At 34.0% G+C, this 22,342-nt stretch overlaps 7 protein-coding genes and 1 pseudogene across 8 annotated transcripts, besides 14 other annotated features; 2 read left to right on the top strand and 6 right to left on the bottom strand.

Moving 5' to 3' along the window:
- Nucleotides 1-10,129: part of a mobile genetic element that runs on past the window's edge.
- TVAGG3_0150650 (uncharacterized protein) lies at nucleotides 84-539 on the top strand (the record flags this gene model as incomplete). The annotated part of the gene is made up of 1 exon (XM_051224628.1): nucleotides 84-539. One exon carries the CDS (start codon nucleotides 84-86, stop codon nucleotides 537-539), a length of 456 nt encoding a protein of 151 aa, XP_051109614.1.
- TVAGG3_0150640 (protein of unknown function, DUF4108 family) lies at nucleotides 556-975 on the bottom strand (the record flags this gene model as incomplete). Its single annotated transcript, XM_051224627.1, has 1 exon — nucleotides 556-975. One exon carries the CDS (start codon nucleotides 973-975, stop codon nucleotides 556-558), a length of 420 nt encoding a protein of 139 aa, XP_051109613.1.
- Nucleotides 1,011-2,246, bottom strand: TVAGG3_0150630 (uncharacterized protein; the record flags this gene model as incomplete). Its single annotated transcript, XM_051224626.1, has 1 exon — nucleotides 1,011-2,246. One exon carries the CDS (start codon nucleotides 2,244-2,246, stop codon nucleotides 1,011-1,013), a length of 1,236 nt encoding a protein of 411 aa, XP_051109612.1.
- TVAGG3_0150620 (uncharacterized protein) lies at nucleotides 2,277-3,074 on the bottom strand (the record flags this gene model as incomplete). The annotated part of the gene is made up of 1 exon (XM_051224625.1): nucleotides 2,277-3,074. One exon carries the CDS (start codon nucleotides 3,072-3,074, stop codon nucleotides 2,277-2,279), a length of 798 nt encoding a protein of 265 aa, XP_051109611.1.
- TVAGG3_0150610 lies at nucleotides 3,079-3,614 on the bottom strand (annotated as a pseudogene). The gene has a single exon. A coding segment is annotated over exon 1 (536 nt).
- Nucleotides 10,030-10,129: a terminal%2Cinverted (terminal inverted repeat of Maverick-3 transposon ID:TVAGG3_0150600).
- A 49-nt stretch (nucleotides 10,130-10,178) lies between these two features.
- TVAGG3_0150590 (uncharacterized protein) lies at nucleotides 10,179-11,318 on the bottom strand (the record flags this gene model as incomplete). The annotated part of the gene is made up of 1 exon (XM_001303538.1): nucleotides 10,179-11,318. One exon carries the CDS (start codon nucleotides 11,316-11,318, stop codon nucleotides 10,179-10,181), a length of 1,140 nt encoding a protein of 379 aa, XP_001303539.1.
- Nucleotides 11,319-12,483: 1,165 nt separating this feature from the next.
- On the top strand, nucleotides 12,484-13,730 carry TVAGG3_0150580 (TBC domain-containing protein kinase-like protein family; the record flags this gene model as incomplete). Its single annotated transcript, XM_001303537.1, has 1 exon — nucleotides 12,484-13,692. The coding sequence occupies one exon, from the start codon at nucleotides 12,484-12,486 to the stop codon at nucleotides 13,690-13,692; it is 1,209 nt and encodes a 402-aa protein (XP_001303538.1).
- Nucleotides 13,731-14,269: 539 nt separating this feature from the next.
- Nucleotides 14,270-16,630, bottom strand: TVAGG3_0150570 (bifunctional inhibitor/lipid-transfer protein/seed storage 2s albumin superfamily protein family; the record flags this gene model as incomplete). The annotated part of the gene is made up of 1 exon (XM_001303536.1): nucleotides 14,270-16,630. One exon carries the CDS (start codon nucleotides 16,628-16,630, stop codon nucleotides 14,270-14,272), a length of 2,361 nt encoding a protein of 786 aa, XP_001303537.1.
- Nucleotides 16,631-16,888: 258 nt separating this feature from the next.
- Nucleotides 16,889-17,085: a mobile genetic element.
- Nucleotides 17,086-17,205: 120 nt separating this feature from the next.
- Nucleotides 17,206-17,314: a mobile genetic element.
- Nucleotides 17,315-17,455: 141 nt separating this feature from the next.
- Nucleotides 17,456-17,564: a mobile genetic element.
- Nucleotides 17,565-17,705: 141 nt separating this feature from the next.
- Nucleotides 17,706-17,814: a mobile genetic element.
- A 141-nt stretch (nucleotides 17,815-17,955) lies between these two features.
- Nucleotides 17,956-18,064: a mobile genetic element.
- Nucleotides 18,065-18,205: 141 nt separating this feature from the next.
- Nucleotides 18,206-18,314: a mobile genetic element.
- A 517-nt stretch (nucleotides 18,315-18,831) lies between these two features.
- Nucleotides 18,832-19,091: a mobile genetic element.
- A 330-nt stretch (nucleotides 19,092-19,421) lies between these two features.
- Nucleotides 19,422-19,495: a mobile genetic element.
- A 115-nt stretch (nucleotides 19,496-19,610) lies between these two features.
- Nucleotides 19,611-21,276: a mobile genetic element.
- Nucleotides 21,277-21,313: a mobile genetic element.
- Nucleotides 21,277-21,313: a terminal%2Cinverted (terminal inverted repeat of Banshee-A3 transposon ID:TVAGG3_0150470).
- Nucleotides 21,314-21,997: 684 nt separating this feature from the next.
- Nucleotides 21,998-22,342: part of a mobile genetic element that runs on past the window's edge.

The following is a 22,342-nucleotide window of genomic DNA, read 5'->3' as shown; positions in this document are numbered from 1 at the left end:
ACATTCTCAAATTTCTTGTCAATGTCAGCAAACTTTTTTTCTAACATATTTTTAGAAAAATTAAAAATTTTATCTTTTAGAAAATGTCTAGTGATTTCGCTATCTATATTCGAGACAAGCTTTTTGACTCTAAAACTTCTGTCGACCATAAAATCTTACATAGTGTAAACAAGAAAGGTGAATTTGTTCTAAAGTTCTGTTTCTGGGAATATGACAAGAACCATAAAACATTACAAAGAGCAGTCTTAAAATTTGTCAATGACAGACTTGTTGACAGAGATGACGCCGATTGGAAAGATGAAGTCCAACAAAAGTTCTTAGAATGCAAAGAAGGCACATGCGCTGTTCTTGAAGATGAAATAGAAAACAGAATAGAAGAGCTATTAAAGGACAAAGAACTTTTACATAAATATGGTTCTGAGAAATTTGACATAACTCCACCAGAAAAGAAGAAGAAGAGAGAAAGGAAAGAAAAGAAAGTAGAAGAAGAGAAGAAAGAACCTGAACCAGTTCCAGAGAAAAAGAAATTTGACATGTAAAAATAAAATTTTATTTTTAGAACATTTCTGGGTCAATGTCAATGTTCTCTTCCTCTTTAGGAGCAAACACTGGCTTAGACTCTAAAATCTTTTTACCCAACTTACCTTGAACTTCAACTATCTTAGACTCATAATATTCATAGTCGTCTGCTTTCTTTGGTTCATAAGGTATAACAAGTTTGTATGCTTTGCCTTCTTTAAGGTTTGAGAACCTTCTGTCAAAATTTTCTTTGACTGCTAACAAACCTTCTATGTCTAAGTCTTCAAATTTCGCACCATTTTTAGTCACAATAGCAAACTTAACTGGTTCGATGTTCCAAACTTTGTCAAATGTAGACTTTTCAAAATGGTAGAAGTAAACATTCAAATAAGCGAATGGGTCTAGTTCTTCTTTGACTTCTGTCATGTACTTATTTACTGAAATATATTTCGTCATCTTTTCTATCGGATAAAAAAATATTTTTTTAAAATTTACTCAGAAAAAATTTTCTTTGTATATACGCCGTTCTGAACATCTAAAAGACTTTTGACATTTGCCAAGAATGTTCGTTTAGAAGCTGCCATATAACCATATTCTTGACAATATTGTTTATACGAATCGTACAATGACCTTTCATCTAATGACACAAAGTTAGTCTCATCTATAAACAGTTCATATACACTCTTGTTTGCTTCTAACAACGTTTGTCTCTCTTCGGTATGTGGAATTTGTCTTGGATTGAACTTTGAAATATCTAATGTCATGAAATATGAGAACAAGTGGTTGTAAAAGTCAGATGTCAAAGTTTCTGCTAAGTCGTCAAAATATTCTGTATCTTGCATATGAGAATCTGACGTTCTGACAACTACATATCTTCTGTCAGAACTTTCTAACTTCATCGGAACAGTATTGTTTGAAACCATAATGAAGTTTGCAACATTTTCACAAACTCTTTGGTCTTTATACTTTCTTTCAACAACTCCAACTTTGTCTGTTATAAGACTCTTCAAAGCATCTGAGTTCAAAACTTTTGTTGTATCTATACTTTGAAGTTCGTTACATACTATAAGTTTCATATTCTCTATTGAGGAGTTAAACTTGCCACAGATGTTTTCTAAGTTTGTCATATTCGGATTCGAATAACCTTCTAACAGTTTGCACAAAATATCTGTAAAGAAAGTATTCTTACCAGTTCCTTGTTTTCCAATTATAATGAGAGCAGTTTCATTTTTAGCACTTGGATGTTGTAAGATGTTTGCAAACCAACATAAGATATACTCATAGACTCTTTCGTTTCCATTGCATATAATTTCTTTGACATGGTCTAACCAAGCTTCTATAATATTTTCTTTCCATTCTACTTGTTCATATTTATATCCAGTGAAGATAGAATAGAAGTTTGGAGAAGGTGTATAAAACTTTATACCACGAACTGAAAAATCTTCAAGTTTTGACAATAAGATATCCCAAGCATCTAACATCTTCATGCCAACTTGTACGACTTTTATTTTCTTAAGTTTCTGTCTACATTCTTGTTCAGACACTATTGTTGCTCTTGGTTTGTTAAAGACAACATCCCATTCTTTCATAACATAACATTCTGGGGCAGAGTCGACATAAATGACTAAACGTTTCAAATTCTCGACTGCTTTGTTATAGTCTCGAAATGGACACATATTTCTGAATGCTTGGAAGTCATAAAAATCTGAAACATCTATTCTGTACATTTTTATAAAAATAAAAAAAAAATATTTTTTTTATTCTTGACTTTGTTGTTGCATTTGTTGCATTTGTTGTTCTTGAGCTATTTGTTGTTGAAGTTGTTCTTGTAGTACAATACTTTCACCAGTTGCATCTTCCAATTCGAAACTTTCTGCCGTCATTGACAAATACATAGGACATAAAAGTTTTACAGGAACAAAGTTTGCGTCAACTAAGGTTAAGTTTATGTTTGCTAAAGTGTTTGAGTTTACTAAAGCTGAAAACTCTGCATTCGAATGAACAATAGGCAAACCAGCAGAGAAAGTGTTGTTTATACGCATGAGTATCTTTTGGTCATAGTAGTTTCTGTCGACATTCGAATAACACTTTGAACCTAAGTTTGAAACAATATATAAGATTGGTGTGCTTAATGTCAATGGAATAGATAGACCTTGTATGACACCTTTTCCTGTTATAGGAAACTGTTGGTAGTAAAAACCAGATATAAGTTTGGTATTATAGCTCATATTGTTTATAGTAAACTCAGTCGGACATCCAAACATAATGAAACCTGCTCTAGTTGCAGCACATGTTACACCCGTCCTTAAAGTATTAAATAAGTCAACAAAACCTGTTGGTGGTATATCTGAGTAAGTATCTTCAAAGAAGTATTTTTTACCATTCACAACAATAAAATCTTCTGGTGTCAAAAGAGCAAAACAGGCTTTAGTCGTCATTGTGTTTAAGGTTAGTTTACAATATCGTCCTTGAGGACTTTGTAAGTTTGTTGTTATAGAATTATATGACTCAGGGTTTTTAGTCGTAATAGTATAAACCATTATGTCTTCTGCCATTTACTTAGCAACTAAATTTTAATGAAATGTTGTGGTCGTCAAATATTTTTATGACGTCTGGGAAACTATATTTTAAGTTCAACGTTTCACCTCCTTTCATAACGTATATCTTGTCAATGACATTATATGAAACACCACAGCAACAATGTCGGGCTCTATTTCTTTGATGTTTATATCGTCTGCCTCTGTCAAAAGTTTCAATAGTTCTTTCAAAACTTCACGAGGTGCGATGACATATGAGTTCACTTTTACAGGGTTGTGTTCGACCAAGTTTAACATTATACCCAAAGCTTGACAAATCTTCTCCTGAGTTTTAAGTTTGTCTTTAAGTTGTTGGTAGTCGTTTCGAATATCTGCAACAGAACTTAAGTCTCTGCTAACTTCAGGGTATGTTGGTTGTTCTTTTACAGGAACTATTGTTATACCATCTTCGTCTTCGTATGGTTTCCCCACTTCAACATCTCTTTCTTTGACATTGACAACAACACTTTGACTGTTTGTTTGAGTTGGTGAATTTAACTTCACATCTGCCACCGCCATTAAACCTTTTGAAACACTTACGCTTCTATTTTTCGGAAATGACATTTTACTTAGAATAAAAAGATGGACGTATTCGAGTATCTCTTCGAATTGAAGCAAAACAAGGTTTACACACACAAACAATACAAGTTCATTGATAGAATAGTTCTTTATACAAACAATGGAAAATGTTAATAGAATAGCAGTCTTTGCTGAACCAAATTATTTTCATAAAGCAAAGAAAGTTGGTATAACCGAGATGGTGAAGTTCTTGAAGCAGACAAAATATAACAAACAAAACTGACCGATATATTCTAAAGGTAAGTTTATAATACAATATTATATCAAAACTGGCGTACTGTCAATATTTGACGGCGAGAGAAGTCAGTTCAAGAACAACTTACTGACCTGCTGCCAAAATCTGCTCGATGGAAGCTGTCTTATACCAATCTGAGGAGCCCAGCAGGTTTCATCGAACGAATCTTCAAAGAGCATCTTCCGTGAAAAGTTGCTATTGGTTTTGTAAACTTCTTTGCTTTCAATTCATCTGGACCGTCTCTGTCACCAGTATATTGTATTTGAACTGTACCAACAGTTGAAATACCACCCATAAATCTTCTGAGTCAGCAAATGGAATGCCAAGCCAAAAGTTTGAACGGTCTCCATTTGTATATTGAGTTTTTTGAGCTCCTGTATGAGTCCATACTTTCACATATGGCATAATAGAACTTTGCATTTCAGGTTAATGGTTGTTGTGAAGTTGTTGTTAAAGTTCATAGCATCTAATTCAAGTTGTATGACCTCATATCCTCAACTGTAGAATATTCTTCTCTTGATAATATTTGCCATCTATGTTTATATGGTATTTAATACCAGGGTTGTAGAAGCAAGATAGTCATTTATAGTTCGTCTGAACAGTACAAAACATAGTATCTGCATGTTTCATTGCAGTTGTTAAGGCAATATCTGTTCTTGCACCTGGGTCAGCACTTTGGTTTCCAACTTCACCTGCAAAGTCTTTGACAGATATTTGGTGTATAGGGAACAAAGTGGAACTGCAATATATTTGGCAGCTAAAGCATTTGAAATATCTGGGTCCAACATATAGACTGCAAGTCTGCTTCTATTTCTATTCTTTGCATTCAAATTTTTCGCATGTGAACTTAACTGGGTCCCAAGCATCTCCAGCAGCATTGAAATAATAGTTTACTTCAGTGTGAGGTTTGAGAAACCAAAGTCTAAGTCAACTTTGTTTTTGCAAAAGTCGCGAATGACATTTTATTTTTCCCACTACTTCTGTAAGAGTGAATGGGTCTTGTGTTGGTGCAATGACTAAGTTATTTTTGCTTGGAGTAAGTTCGATAGAAATTTTTCCTGCCCAGTTTGGCAAGTATCTTAAAACCTGAAGATGAGGAAAGATGACAAAGAACTCTAAGTTTCAGTTTTACTTTGGTTACTGCTGCTGCAGTTTGTCCAGAAAGGTTAACATATAAACTCCTGGAACGTTAGGGTCAAGTCTTCTTATTTTCTCAATAGTTGCATACTGGTCTGTTGTTCTCTAGCTTGTGGTTGTACTGAGTTTCTCAAAGCGAACCATTCATAGTTTGCCCATGTTACTGTTTTGAACTAAGTCAGAGTTAGATATATCTTATATCCATGAAAACTTCTGGAGCATATTGGTATCCGACATAGAAAATTCCATTGCAACCTTTCTTGTCAGACAACTTGGCAGAAGGTTTATTTCAATGTCTTGTTCCACGTATAAGAAAGAGTTGTCAATAGAAATTATATGAAACCTGTCGCAAGCAATATCTACTGTTGTTGAAGAACCTTCTCCAAAACTCACCTACGTTTCCATAAAAAACAGCAGTTGTATATTCGTAAGTTCCAGGAACTATTTCTGACCTTCTAATGCATTGTCGCATTCGTTATACCATTCGAAACATTTCCATTCATAGCATCCAAAACTGTTGGCGTTATATTCTGAGCGGCGTACATTTCATATGAGTAAAAAATATAGAATAGTTGGATTTATATGTCATAATAGAACCCACTCCGACCAAGCTTTACTTTCTTCCTGACTGAGTTTTTAACTCTTCTTTTCCTTCATTGCCCTCTGCTTGAAGTTGTTGCATCTTTGCATTATGTTCATCTAGTATGTTGCAAATTTTCCATGTCCTTTTTGCCTTTTGGCTCTGGTCGCCCCATCTCAGGTAACCTATATCCTAGAAAGAGTTTGTCATAGTCTGTATTTGAGTCGTCGCTTATTGTTTGCATGACTCTGTCCTGAGTTTCCGGTTCAAGCTCTTCAAACAGTGCCTGTCCATATGAATAAGCTCGTTTCCAAATATATGTTTTTGTAGCCATTCTGGTTTTCTTCCATGTTACCAACTATATCTTTTGAATGGGAAAGCTTCTACCCAATCTTTCAGTCTTGCGTCGTTTATTTCTGTAGTTGGTTTTATTTTGTCAAGGAACATGTTTTTCAATACTAACATTTCATTTGGTACTGTCCATTGAGTTTTCTTAAATATTCATCCCTTCTCGGTTCATTGTCTGCAAAGTAAGATTTTATGACATTTTGCAAACTTTCGTTTGCAAGGTCATGTACAATAGGTTCTCTTCCTTCTATCTCCCTAACTTTCTTTTCTAAAACTCTTCACCAAATATACCATCTTTATGGTTCTGTGTAGTTCTTTGAGATAAATGTTCTAGAACGTCAGGTGTTATATTTCCATCAGCCATGTTCATTTCATACTGGTTCAAAATATCTGCATCTTTCATATCTTTCAATGGCATTAAAAGCCGCGCTTAAAATACCAGCTATATCTGGTTCACCATTCACTTCCATTGCGTCTACAACTTCTTGGAATTGTGGTTGTAAGTTTATGAACCACCTATCCGGGTTAGCTTTATGACCCCATCTCATTGTAGTTCCATCGTCTGCAGAAACAAAAGTAGGTTTGTTTCCATCTTGGTTAGGTTCTGAATGAACTTTAAACAATGTTTCATTTCTATATGTTTTCTTGAAATTTAACCTTTTATCTTCACCGAGTTCATCCGAAGATTGAACGTTAAATGCTCGCTAAGTAAAAAGGGTTGTTGTATTGTGTACATTTTTTTTCAGTTCTTCCATTCTATGCTGAATATTTTCATCTGGTGTTGAGTCTTTTGTATGTCGGCCAAACAATTTTTCGATATTCTTCTACTATGTCAGCCGAATCTTTCTTAGACTCTTGGAAAGATTCCATATTCACCTCATGCTCTTGTTGAGGGTCAAGATTTTTCGGCTGTTCCAAATCTTCATCTAGTTCTGTGAAGTTAGTTTCCAAAGGAGTGACTTGTTCGTTTCCTTCAGGCTCTTCTAGCTGTTGTTGCTGAACTATTTCTTCCATGTCTGGTTGTATCTGAACTAGTTCTTCCTGTGAGTTCTTGTACCTCATCTGCTGGCATTTCATATATTCCGAGACCGTTTTCAACAATTTCCCTATCTACGTCATCCGCATTCATAAGCCTTTGTTCTTTCGTTCCGTCTCTATTTTTTACGCGTTTCATGACGAAAGTTGAATTGTCATTTAGCTCTGACATCAAATATCTCGGAGTAAATTCATCCATGTCATTTGGATGATATGCTATTAAATCATATCCCTTAGCGAGCTTGTATTTTCCAGGTTTGAGATTATATCCGTTTTGGTGCTGAGCCATAAAGCTAAATAGGTTCGGGTCAGTATTCCATCCTTGAACTTTCCAATAGCTTCTTTATATCTGTCACTAAAGTCAACAGTATCTGGGAAACCACACTCTTCTTTAAGCATTTTTAAGAATTCTTGGTTTCCTTGTTCTCTACTTCTTTTATGTCCTTGCTCTGTTTGTGGTTGTTGTGCTGGTTGTGGAGGTGGTTGCTGTGCTGGTTGTTGTTGTTGTGCTGGATTTTGAACTGTTGGTTGTTGTGCAGGGTTTTGAACTGTTGGTTGTTGTGTTGGTTTTGGTGCATGCCTGTGTCTATGTCCATGTGACGATGTAAATGTTTTAGGTAGTCCTGGTGCAGGTGCTTCTCTTGGAGGGTTTGGTGTATATAAGTTCCACCAGCTGGCACATATGTTCCATCTGCAGCGTAATGTCCTACCTGACTTTTCGTTCTTAAGAAAGCATTTACTAGGTCTGTTTGGTCTGTTGTAACTCTTTTTCTTGACTTTTCACAACAGTTGCTCTAACGGCGTCATAGGCACTTTGAACTGCCTGTCTCGTTGCTGCATCTGTTATTTTCGTCATATTTTGTGCTACTTCTTTTAACTCTTTGTCGAAACCTTCAGACTTCAGTTTCTTTCCAGATGAGAAGTCGTTCACTTGTTTCACCTTACTATGAAGAGCTTCGAAGGCGTTTCTTAAAGTCAGCATTTGTTAAAGCTTCATTTGAACTGTCTTCATCCGCTTGTATTTTTGTCCTTATTGACCCTATAAGCTGGGCTGCTTTAGCGTTGGCTTGGGCATCTAACCAGTCATTGTTAGCTTTTATATATTCTGAGCTTTTCATTGCCTTTTGCATAGCCGCGTCGTTATTTTTACTTTCTTGTGCTAAGTTTTCATACTGTACGGTTTGGTTTTGCAACTGTAAAAGTTTTTCTGCCTTTACATTTGCTTCAACTTCTTTTTTATACTCATCGCTATCCATATATGTCTTCAGGGCTTTTTGTTTTATCTCTTCATCTTTCAGTACTTTATATTGAGTAGTATGGTTTTTCAAATTTATAACATCTTGTTCCATTTTTGCTACTTCTGCTGCTTTTTCTGACACTTTTTTCGCATATTCCTCTGTACTTAGTTCTTTCAGTTGTTCTTCTTTCTTCTTTTTCTCTACGTTTAACTCATTGAGTTTCTTTGTGTGTCTGTCATATTCTAGTTTCTTTTCGTTTTCACTTATTTGTTTCTGTATGTCTATGTTTGACTTTTTGACATCTGTTATTTGATTTTTGAGTGAACTCAAATTCATTTGACTTTGAGGGTTATAGGCTGTTCCGTCTGCAGCTCCACCATAGCCTGCCATTTTCGCTAAAAGTGCCGCTCTTAAACCTCCACTCTGTGCACCAAGAACTCGGTTTAAAAGCATAGGATTTGCTTGACATTTGTTGCAACATAGTGGGGTCATTCAGCATTTGTTGTTGCAACTGTTGTTGTGGTGTCAGTTTTACTATTGGATGTTTCAATGCTCTCTTCCTCTTACGTATATTCTTACGTAGCTTACGTGGCATTTTAAGTGAAGTTAAAAAGAGGCTTTTGACAGATGTTTTATTGTGACTTCTTCGTAAAGACTTTGTTGAGATTTCTTCGTAAATGAGTGTAAATGACCCAAAAATATATTTTAGGGTAGAAGGGTATATCTAACCTCTTTTCTAACCTCATTTCTACCCTCTTGAATTTTCATGAATTTCTTCGTAAAGACTTTGTTGAGACTTCTTCGTAAAGACTTTGTTAAGACTTCTTCGTAAAGACTTTGTTGAGATTTCTTCGTAAATGAGTGTAAATGACCCAAAAATATTTTAGGGTAGAAGGGTATATCTAACCTCTTTCTAACCTCATTTCTACCCTCTTGAATTTTCATGAATTTCTTCGTAAAGACTTTGTTGAGACTTCTTCGTAAAGACTTTGTTGAGACTTCTTCGTAAAGACTTTGTCAAGACTTCATCGTAAAGACTTTGTTGAGATTTCTTCGTAAATGACCCTAGTAGTATATTTTTGGTGTAAATTTCATGAAAATTCAAGAGGGTAGAAAAGAGGTTAGAAAAGAGGTTAGATATACCCTTCTACCCTAAAATATATTTTTGGTGTAAATTTCATGAAAATTCAAGAGGGTAGAAAAGAGGTTAGAAAAGAGGTTAGATATACCCTTCTACCCTAAACATTATTTTTGTCTGATTTTACGAAGAAGTCTTGACAAAACATTTACGAAGAAGTCTTGACAAAACATTTACGAAGAAGTCTTGACAAAACATTTACGATGAAATCATGACAAAACATTTACGAAGAAGTCTTGACAAAACATTTTACGAAGAAGTCTTGACAAAACATTTTACGAAGAAATCATGACAAATTCAAGAGGGTAGAAAAGAGGTTAGAAAAGAGGTTAGATATAACCTTCTACCCTAAATTATATTTTTGGTCATTTACACTCATTACGAAGAAGTCTTGACAAAACATTTACGATGAAATCTTGACAAAACATTTACGAAGAAGTCTTGACAAAACATTTACGATGAAATCATGACAAAACATTTACGAAGAAGTCTTGACAAAACATTTACGAAGAAGTCTTGACAAAACATGAAAACATATATAATTTGTGAAAAGCTCCTGGAAGACCCGTATATAAGAACTTCATTTATACTAAACATCTTCGGGGGCTAGAAGGCACGAAGTGCCTGGAAGCCATCCCCCAAGAAAAAAAAACTTCATTATACTCATTCATCCTCAGGGCTAGAAGGCACGAAGTGCCTGGAAGCCCCACTCCCTTTTTTTTTTTTTTTTTTTTTTTTTTTTTTTTGAAAAACATCTCTAATTAATCAACAATAAAAAATCAAATAATATTTTTTAGAAAACATAAAGAGGAGGGTGTACGCCTCTCTCGAGCTGTTCTATTCTCTTTCTAATAGGCTCAATATCGGCCTCTCTATCCATATCGAGCGTCATTCTCAGTCTCTCTTCATTCTGGTTCGCGCAGTCTTCTTCTCTGCTATGTTTCTCTACAAGAGAAAGATGCATATTCTCTGCGCGAGTAAGAGCTCTCTGTTTAGCTTGTTCAGTCTCATCTTGAGACATTTGATCTGTAATTCGCTTAAGATTCTTTGCTTTTTCGAAATCTCCGATTTTGGCTGATTCTTTTTGTTTCCTTTTTTCGTTGAGTAATACGCCTGATGGTTTTTGGAATGGCATTAGGAATTTGTTTGTTCCTAAATAATTTGTCATATTCTCAATCTCTTGTTCCTGACGAGATTTTCTTTGTTCATTTATTTTCTGCCTGTCATTATGGAATGCTTCCAGGCGCTCATCATGCTTCTTATTAAGCATGTCAATTTCGCGTGTAGCACTGGCTATTCTTTCGCTAGTAGTTACGATTGGAGTTGGTGGCGCTGCTGGAAATGCAATTCTGTTAAGCAAACGTATTGCTTTATGGAACTCTTCACCACGTTGGTAATCATCTTCTTCAATTGCTTTATCCAATTGTACTTTAGCAAACTTAGATAAAGGATAAGCCATTGATTCATCCTCAAGTTTCTTGTTTTTCATGAAATCGTCAAGTAATTCTTGCATATTTGCTGAGTTAGGAGCGTCCTGTTGCTTCTGAGTTACCTTCTTCTTTTCAACAGGTTTATCAACGGGAATTACTGGAGCACGGAGCTGAGTCACCATAATAGATTTACCATCGGAGACTATGTAGGTCTTATTTGGAGAGCGAGTTTGTAACTGGATTAAGTGGGACTGTCTTGGTGGTGGAATTCTTTTAGCGCTAGCCGGAAGTGAACTATTTTTACGTGTCGTGCTTTTTGACATTGGTGGTAATTCAAGCTGGAACGTTGTATCTCTTGATTCAGTTGTTTTCGGCCTTCGACGGATTTGGAAAGATGTAGTTGATCGTTTTTCTTTATCTTTAGGCCTTGGGACGTGATAGAAATCTATCTCATCATCGAAATTAATACAGTCATAATCATCATATTGGGAAGTATCTTGCATGAATGTCGTATATCAGAAATTTTGAATTTTTGAGCAACGTTGAAAAGTGACGAGTGTAACAATTGTCATTTCCTCAAAATATTATATAACTAGCAGCAACGAGAAAAGCAATACGAATTCCTTTTCAGAATACAAAACATTGATAATTCATGTAAAATGTCACATTTTTACGATTGCACCAATTTGGATTCTATAAAGATAAATGTTTAATTATTAAGCTAATTAAAATTGAATTAATTCAAAAAAATCTTTCAAAAATATGTACTATCAGATTAAAGTGTGGTAGTCAATGTTGCGTAAAATAATTAATTTGAATGTTTTTGAATCCTATTAAATTTTGAAAGATGAATACAGTTTGTAAAACAATTCAAGATCTTTATTCTATATAAAAGAATAGATATCTGATTTCAATTGTAAAACAATTTTTTTATATTTGAGAACTACTTTTCAATCAGCGGTTTCACACATAGTATTGGCCATCGCTAATTATAACAATAAAATTCCATTTATATAAATTTTAGCGATGAGAAAAAATGTTTTACAGTTTTTATAATGCATTATCTAGACCTTAACATGTATCTCCATGATGTAACTTATTTAAATTGTAACTTATATTTATTACAAATGACATTTTTAATCAATTTTATATCAAATTTCGAAATGGTTCTTCATAACTCTTATATATTATTCACTCAAATCCATTCTGGTAGATTTATTGATATTTTTAAATAATTACAATAATCTTACAAATGGGATTGGCTATTAGAAATCATTATGCTTTCTTGATTGGATGGAATAGTAGTATTTGATGTAAGATGACATTTATATATTCAAAATTAGTTTATTTGTTAAATTCGCAGTAATCTTCACAGGATTTCATTATATATGATCCAAATAGTTCGTAAGCTTGTTTTATACCCTAGACTATCTAACTGAGAAGAAATTGGGCATATTTGCAGTAGTAATTTTTGTAGTAATTACCAATAACTAATATGAAGATTTATTTTAATTAACCAAACTCAAAGGGTTGACTAGCCTATATATACTTTGATCAAGCCATATGTTGAAACCAAATCAAATTGAAAAGGAGTATCATTTTCACGATTGCTTAGATTGAATGAAAAACGATGAAAAAAAATTGAAATTGAATTGTCAAAAATTTTAAATGGAAATCAATCGAGAAGCTTTTATTGCAGAAATCAAGAACATAAATTCCTCTGAAAATGGGCCAATTATCACTGATTCCAAAAGTTTGGATTTATTTTTGCAAGAATTTAAAATTGAAAAAAATCTCGAGCTACGATTCATTGCATACTGTCTCAAACTCAAATGCATTAACTTTGAAACTTATGCAGAAGAACTTTTACAAAAAATTCTCGACTATGAAAAGGAATCTAAAGAAATTCTTGGTAATTTTTACGACGATCCTCTTAAAGCAACTCCTGAAAACGTTTCTAAGGTAATAACTGCAGATGTCCCCCGCAGTTTTGGATTTTTCAATGAAATCTGTAAAGATATGGGGGTTAAATCTTTAGGTGAAGAATACGGACATTTAGCATCAAAAAGAATTCATTCCATTATAGCCCTTAAGTACCCAAAGCTTTCTTACATTCAAGGATATGATCGTTATACGTTAATTTGTTTTTCTTTAGCATTAAAGATAGTTCAATCATTAGGAATCGATAACCACTATGCTGAAGGTCTATGTTTTGATCTTATTATCAAATTCATTCAGATTTCTTCTTTTAATATAATCTTAGAACATCCCCACGAACAAGTCATGTTTACCTTGCTTGATAACGGAATAAGAGGACTCAATCCCCGGCTGTATGATTCGTTTAAAGAATCTCACATGTCATCTTTGTATTTTGCTATGAGTTGGCGCCTTTTGTTCTTTACGCATGTTCATCCAACAAGGCATGTATTGTTAATATGGGATAGATTTTTGCTTCATTCGAATCCGAAAACAGAAATTGATTTATTTTTTGTTTCTCTTGCTTTAGCTCATATAAAGCAGGTTATTAGTGTCCTTGATAACCAAGAATTTGGAAGTACTACTGTTGAACTGATTCAGGCTTATCAAAATTATGATTTAAATCAGATTTTTGTCGATGCAGATGAATTCTTTAACAATCCACCTAAATACAATGAAGACCAGGAGAATGATCTTGCTGCAACAGCAGTTGATGTATTGCAGGCAACTGCTAAGTTTGCAACTAAAGTTGCTGTCAAAGTAGGAATTAGAATTTTAAAGAAATATATTGGAGAGCAAATCAACGGAGCTCGTGCCCCTGTTGCTAATAATGCCAATGCTGACTCTCCTTCTGATTTTACCGCTGATATTTTATCTATTCTTAGTGATTTGTATATGTAAATTTTCTATTATAAATTTTGATTCTTTTTGACACATCCTAACTTGAGATATCATTTCATTGAACAAATTGCTACATATGAAAGAATCAACGAAGCAATAAGCAAGCCCATGGAGGATTATAGTGCCTAATGTTAATAATCTCATTGACATTGTTCATTATCAATGACCTGGGAATTACGAGTAATTCCATAGACAATAAAATCTTGCATGGACTGATCTAATACGTTTCTCAAATATTTAGAAGTGTAACCTTACTGTGAAATCTATTTAATAATTCAAATACGTTTTCAAAATAGAATTTACTCAATACCTAACATTGTTAAAAAAATCTTCTTGTTATATTTGATGATATCTTTGGCCTTTCCTAAATTCAGCATTAAATGAGATTAGATAACTGGAAATTCCCCAGCCATTATTGAATATGAAAATTCCACTTTATTAATAACTTAAAGAGTTTTAAAAAGTGGGAATTGAATTTAAAATAATCATTTTCATACCATATTAATGATAAATCAAAACAAAAAATTTACATAAACAAAAATTATTTTTATATACATAAAAAACAAAACAAAATATTTTATTGGATAAAGAACAGATCATTTGGAGGATTAAGTGGGGTTTCATCATTATCATTGTCATCGAAATCTTTGTTGAACGGATCAGGATCATCCTCAGTTAACATTGATGTTGCATACAGAGGATTTTCAGTAGTTACAGCCACATCATTGAAATCATCTAAAACAGTTGCTTCTTTTTCATCAGACCAATCTAAATGATCAGATTCAACATCGTGTTTCTTCGAAATTATGAAGAACATAATGAGAAGAGCAGCCAATATAATCAATCCGATTACAGCACCAACAATTGGCCAAATACTAAACTTGTTTTTCTCCAAAGTATTTGTATCTTCTCTTATGTTATTATTCTCTGATGGAGAAGGAGATGGAGCTGTTTGTTCTGGTGTAGATATTATTACAGGCGGTTCTTCTGTTGGTATAATAATTGGCTTTTCTTCTGTAGCTGGTGAATCAGTTGGTTTTTCTGTTGAAAAAGCGGTTTTGAAAGGAGTTTCAATAGGTGTAAAATGTAAAGTATTGAATGGTGCTTGATGTGCTGTCAAAAAAGGTGACAAAAATGGAGTTTGATGTGCAGTTTCGAAAGCAGTTTTGAATACAGTATTAAATGGAGTTTCAAAAGCTGTTTCGAAAGCAGTTTTGAATACAGTATTAAATGGTGTTTCAAAAGCTGTTTCGAATGGTGTTGGAGGGATGTATCCAACAGGAGTTTCAGAAGCAGTTGAAAAAGGTGTTTGAAAATTAGTCATGAAATTAGTAGAAAATGGAGTTTCATGAACAGTTACATATGGTGTTGTATGAGCAGTTGAAAAAGGTGTTTCATAATTAGTCAGGAAATTAGTAGAAAAAGGAGTTTCATAATTAGTCATATAAGGTGTCATGAAATTAGTTGTAAATGGTGTTTCTTTTTCTGTTTGAAATGCAGTTAAGAAAGGAGTTCCAAATGGAGTTCCTACAGGAGTTAATGCATTTGTTTGTTCTGCTGTCGAGAAAGGAGTACTAGAAGCAGTTGAAAATGGTGTTGAAACCATTGTTTCGAAAGGAGTTACGAAAGCAGTTTCAGCATTTGTTGGAAACTGTATTTCAGGAGAATGTGGATGAAGAGTGTATGAAACATATCCAATAATATTCGGAGTATTCGGATATGTTGTTGCTGGATCTGGTTTTTGGTTGATTTCTGTGTTATCATCATAATTTATTGGATCATAATTAACTGATGATTCTTCAACATTTGTTGTTGATGAAAATGTATCAATAGGAAGATCTAAAACATCATTTTCTGTGATGCAAACACCATCAATAACATGGAATTGTGTTCCCCATTGTGACATTGCAAGTGATGATGGCTTAATGTCATCAATTGCTATTGAATCTTGTTGATTTGTTGAAAATATGTCTTGGAAAGATCTCCATTTCGCATTTCCTTGGAAGAGAATGTCATTACCAATGGATGATTGTGAGTTAAATGTGTTTTTGTTGGGATAATTCGCTACATTTTGTTTGAAACAACAATTTTGTGTCGTAAGCTGTTTTGATTGGTCGACACAACTGAATATAATGGCTCCACCACCTGATGGAATGCCTTTCTCCTTGTTTATCATCTTTGATTTGAAAATATTTATTTCATTTGGAATATCTGGGAGAACATTGCATGAATTGCCTATGAACTTGCATTGATCGATAAATGCAGTGCATTCTGAGAAGGCAATTGCGCCACATGGAGCTTTTGCGCTACATAATTCAAAAATTACGTTATGTAAGTAAATATTGGTAGATCCGTAGACATAAGCAGCACCATACAATTCGTTTGATTGGCACATGTAAAATTTGGAGTCAATAATTGAGATTTCGTTATAAGGTGAAATTACTGCGCCGTCTGAACCAATTTCTGAGATTTGATCTGATGAAATAGAGTATAATGATCCAGCTCTATGATATGCTGTATCAAATGAGAATGTTGCTTGTTCACCATCGATTCTGGAATTAACACAAGCGATTGAGCCTCCAGAAACAGCTTTGTTGGATGTAAACGTGGATTCTAAGATGTATAAGCAGGATTGCTGTGTATAAACGGCTCCACCTGATCCAAACGTTAAAGCTACACCGAATGCAAAACAGTCTTTGAAGCTTGATTCTACTACTTTTACAAGACATTTCCAATAGCTTCTGGATGCTCTTGTTCCTGTCACGGCTGTTTGAAATGTAATTGTGGTGTCGATTCTGCCATCTGCTTCTAAATTCATTTGAACTAAGTCATAATCGACAAATTGCAGTTCCTCTGCTTCTTTTCTGATTGATCCTGGAAGATTCTGCTGGATTTTATCAGAAGATAGGCAGAGATGGAGAAATAAGCATAAAAACATTTTTGAAATTCTGAATTTTTTACAAAAGAATGTTCTTTTGAAAGATCATTGGCTCTTCTTTATTAGATGAGCCGGATTTTTGATAAATTAGAACTCGAGGTAAATTTCAGAAAAAAAATTCTAATGGTGTACCGGAACCATAAAATTGAATAGTTTATTTAATTTTTGGAATGAAGATCATCGTTTTTTGCTCGTAATTAATATATACATATGTCTGTACAAAATCGAGAAAAACATTGCCGTGCGGTAATATAGGGTCAAAAAAATCGCGCCTCGGCGGCTCCGCCGCCTCGGCACTATTAAGTGCGCATTATATTTAATATGTCCTTCTTTTTTTTTCTTTTTTCTTCTTCTTCTTTTCCTTTCCTTCTTCCTCTCCTTCCTCTTCTTTCCTGTTATATACGAAAACGATAAAAACGGTTTGACAGAAAAGTGACAACTTTACGTGTCAAAAATATAAAAAGTGATATTTTATTCATCATTATCTTCTTCATAATTTATTTCATATTCTTCGTCTTACCAACAAAAGATGGGAATGTGAACAATTGCGGGCAATTTTTAGCCATTTTGGCTTGGAACTAGAGCCTGCGAGGTACATGGATAGTATCAGTACCTCACAGGCTCTAGTTCTCTATATGGCGCCGAGAAATTTTGGTGAAATGTGGTCGCATTTCACCAAAATTTTTTCGGCGCCATAGGATGAATTGGAGGGTGAGAGATATTATTTCATACAATACTACTCTCACCCTCCAATTCCCAGCCAAAATGGCTAAAAATTGCCCGCAATGTGAACAATTGCGGGCAATTTTTAGCCATTTTGGCTTGGAACTAGAGCCTGCGAGGTACATGGATAGTATCAGTACCTCACAGGCTCTAGTTCTCTATATGGCGCCGAGAAATTTTGGTGAAATGTGGTCGCATTTCACCAAAATTTTTTCGGCGCCATAGGATGAATTGGAGGGTGAGAGATATTATTTCATACAATACTACTCTCACCCTCCAATTCCCAGCCAAAATGGCTAAAAATTGCCCGCAATGTGAACAATTGCGGGCAATTTTTAGCCATTTTGGCTTGGAACTAGAGCCTGCGAGGTACATGGATAGTATCAGTACCTCACAGGCTCTAGTTCTCTATATGGCGCCGAGAAATTTTGGTGAAATGTGGTCGCATTTCACCAAAATTTTTTCGGCGCCATAGGATGAATTGGAGGGTGAGAGATATTATTTCATACAATACTACTCTCACCCTCCAATTCCCAGCCAAAATGGCTAAAAATTGCCCGCAATGTGAACAATTGCGGGCAATTTTTAGCCATTTTGGCTTGGAACTAGAGCCTGCGAGGTACATGGATAGTATCAGTACCTCACAGGCTCTAGTTCTCTATATGGCGCCGAGAAATTTTGGTGAAATGTGGTCGCATTTCACCAAAATTTTTTCGGCGCCATAGGATGAATTGGAGGGTGAGAGATATTATTTCATACAATACTACTCTCACCCTCCAATTCCCAGCCAAAATGGCTAAAAATTGCCCGCAATGTGAACAATTGCGGGCAATTTTTAGCCATTTTGGCTTGGAACTAGAGCCTGCGAGGTACATGGATAGTATCAGTACCTCACAGGCTCTAGTTCTCTATATGGCGCCGAGAAATTTTGGTGAAATGTGGTCGCATTTCACCAAAATTTTTTCGGCGCCATAGGATGAATTGGAGGGTGAGAGATATTATTTCATACAATACTACTCTCACCCTCAATTTTAATTACTTAAACTCATTCTATTTTTTTGACATGTAAATGTCACTTTTACTGAGATCTGACACAATGTCAGATCTCTTTTTTTCGTATATAAGATTCCTTCTCCTTCTCTTTTTACAACAACGTCGAAGATCTTCGAATTTGATTGTTGGAAAAGCATCTATTTCAGATAAAGGATGCCTTTCTCACAGTCAACATACGAGGGTCCTGGCTGAAACGTTCTCAAAAAGCCTGAGATGGTAATTCTCTGATCACTCATAGCTGGGCAGGTAGTCATTGCTGACAATACCTGTCTTTATGCATGCACGCTTTCATGTATATGGGTTTACACTATCAATTTGCAAAGTTGTTCCGAATTCTTCCAAAATGGAAGGACCCGAAACAACTTTGCTTGTTAACGATACAGACGCATTACTTTGCATTGATACTGTGCTGAGTTGTGTAGAAAGTTTGATTAGAGTTGTTTTGTTCTGGTATCTCTCATCTTCTGATGAGAGAAATCAAAGCAACACAACTCTAATGAGTTTGTTTTCACTCATTTGTATGTAGGTTTTTAGTTCGATTGGAGCTGCTTCATAATGAGATCTCTCATCAATTGATGAGGGAGATCATAACAAAGCAGCTCTAATGTATATGCTCGTATTAACCGGGTTGTAATGCGTTGTAACGTCAGCTTGTAGTTCGTTTGGGGCCACTTCACATTGAGATGAGAAGAAATGATTAAAGGACTCTGAAAGGCTTTGGCCGTTGATGTTGTAATCGCATTACTTGGAACTAGCTGGATGCTAAGCTGTGTAGAATGTTCGATTAGAGCTGTTTTGATATGATTTTTCTCATCATAAGATTGGAGGAATCATAGCAAAACAACTCTAATGGGTTTACCATCATCTACTTGTATGTAGATGTTTGGGAAATTGTCTTGTTAATCGATTTTCGAGATGACTTTCAAATGCTATAATCAAATGACAAACAAGTCTAAGATTTCTCGACAATACATCAAATCATGATGTTTGTAAGTGCGATGAGATTAGAGTTTTTGAAGGAATGACAAGAGAAGTAGGGAAGCTCGACATTCGCCGAGCAAATTAAAAATTAACGTATGGATTAAATTTTAAGAGGAATTCAATTTTAATTACGGGTTGTTCAAATATTGATTAATATAAATTTATTAATAAGAATAAACAATTTTTGTTTTTGAATTTATTCAATTTATAGCTTTACATATAGGAGAAAGGGACAAACTATCCAGTGTCACTTTTCAAAGGAATAAAAAAATAATAAAGATGAAATAATAACATGAAATCTTATATAAATATAATTTTATCTAAATAGATAAATGAATTAAGCAGTTTACAGTTATATATATTTAATGAGAGACAATATCTAGTTCTATGGTAGAAATGACTCTTAGACTCAAATAAGTAACACAGATAGAAAGTACTCAGTATAACAATTATATATGTACACTCAAAGTTAGTCGCTGCTAAAATCTTAACCTTGCATTTCGGGAAAATCTGAGTAATGACTCTTAGACTCAAATAAGTAACACAGATAGAAAGTACTCAGTATAACAATTATATATGTACACTCAAAGTTAGTCGCTGCTAAAATCTTAACCTTGCATTTCGGGAAAATCTGAGTAATGACTCTTAGACTCAAATAAGTAACACAGATAGAAAGTACTCAGTATAACAATTATATATGTACACTCAAAGTTAGTCGCTGCTAAAATCTTAACCTTGCATTTCGGGAAAATCTGACTAATGACTCTTAGACTCAAATAAGTAACACAGATAGAAAGTACTCAGTATAACAATTATATATGTACACTCAAAGTTAGTCGCTGCTAAAATCTTAACCTTGCATTTCGGGAAAATCTGACTAATGGCTCTTAGACTTGTTTTGATAATTAATTCTTCAATTATATTATAATTTATAACAAATTTCCTCAAACTATCTGTATGTCATTCAATTCCCGGCCACTACATTCAATGATGGACCATTTCCTTCAAATTTTGAAATACCTTATTCAATTTGTTGTATGGAGCCCGTGATATTCAACACTATGGAGCTCCTCCAGTTTGGTATCCAAGAAGAGATAAAAGCTAGCATGGGCTACTCTCAAAAATGCAGGAAAGAATACTCCACGATCGAATACAAATGTAAGTATCCACAATGTCAAGCTAAATTCAAAGTCCGGATAATAGATCAAGATAAATATGAACTACTAATCCACTCTGACTCTCATGATCATTCTGCACCTCCGAAATCAACAAAAACAATATCCTCATTATTTGTCAGAAATTATCTTAAACATTACTTTGAAAACAATATGAATCATGCTACAGCTCAACTTAAGTGTTTCCAAGACTTAAATATTTCATATACAGACGAAGAGTTACTTTCAATATTTGCACAAGGTCCAGATGCATTACGTAAATTTGCTCAAAGAGCTGAAATTGTTTCCAAACGCTTTAGTTCGGATGAAAAAGTTTCTTTAGCTATCTTTGTCGAATCTGTTCAAGAAAGTTGTCCAGAAGATTTAATTGAATTTATCTCTGAGCCGGGAAAACTAGTTTTTTTATATGCACCTTTCGAAGCGAAGGCCCTTGGTCACCAAATTTCTACGTTTCACATCGATTCAACGTATAAACTTCTAAGGGCTAACATTCCATTATATGCACTCACAGGAAAAACAGAACATACTATTGTTTTTCCTTTTTTGTATTTCTTTATTTCTCCTGACACAAGCGAAAATATTCAATATTGTGTTTGTCGTTATTTTCAATATATTAATAGAGAACCCGAGATGATAAGTATGGACTGCGCCCCACAAATAGCCGAGGCAATTGAGCGAGGTATTCCAAACTGTCATATTCTTTGGTGTGGCGTGTAATAAACAGAAATTCATCAAAAGTGACAGCTCTCAATTTTTTGACATTTGTAAATTCTAAATTGAATGAGAAAAATGAAATAATACTAAGCATAATACAATATTCTAGATTTAATTATAATTAGGAAAAAGTTAGTTTTGAGAGTACTTTTCATAGGCATATAGAATGAAATCTTCTGAAAAATAATATCACATAAACTCATATTATTTTCTAATATATAACTATTTTATATAAAAATCAAATTCAATGATCTTAAAAGCGAAGGATAAACCTCAAAATTTACGAATATAATGAGTGGGAATATAATGCTTATCTATCATAAAACCATATGAAATATCAATTTTTGCTTTACGCCTAATTTTTGACGACAATTAGCAAAAAATGTTAAATGTTAACACTCAGTCCATTTGAATATGAAAAATAAAATTGACTTTGATTAAATGTTTTTATTTATCATGCAATTCTTCTTGCGACCAAAGATTTGAATAAAATTTCACAAAATAAGATAGCTTAAAAAATAATATACGGTAGTGTTTACTAATAGATGAATAGTATATAAATTCTATTAAAATGGATTTGATCAAAAAAAATATATAAAATTTGATCATAAATAAAATCGTTTTAAATTACTTCTTCATTTAAATTATAACAATTATTTTTGATTTTTATTTATCATCCACATTCAAATTTGAATCTTATCACAAAAGAAGGACCACTTTTATGACTACTGCCAAATCTATAAGCAGAGAATGGCTATTTGAAGCTAAAAGAAGAATAGAAGAAGGTGAATCTTACAAAAGTGTGGGAAAGGAAGTTGAATTGGAAAATGGTAAAATTAAATTGAATGTTGCCGAAAATACAATAAGAAGAGCATTTCAACTTCAAGAAATCGAATTACCAAAAGTTAGTCGCGGCAGAAAACCAAATCCACCAACATTTGAGCAAAAACAATTAATTAATTCTTGTGTTTCACAATATAAAGGAGGAATTTCAAAAACTTATTTATTGATTAAAAGGTTTCAAAATATTGCTCAAAATCCCGATTGTGAGAAAGAAAAAGAAGAA

The sequence above is a fragment of the Trichomonas vaginalis genome, chromosome IV (genome assembly GCF_026262505.1).
Source record: "Trichomonas vaginalis G3 chromosome IV, whole genome shotgun sequence".
Classification (NCBI taxonomy): domain Eukaryota; phylum Parabasalia; order Trichomonadida; family Trichomonadidae; genus Trichomonas; species Trichomonas vaginalis.
The sequence above is the reverse complement of the archived record's forward strand: the minus strand, read 5'-3'. Positions and strand labels throughout refer to the sequence as shown.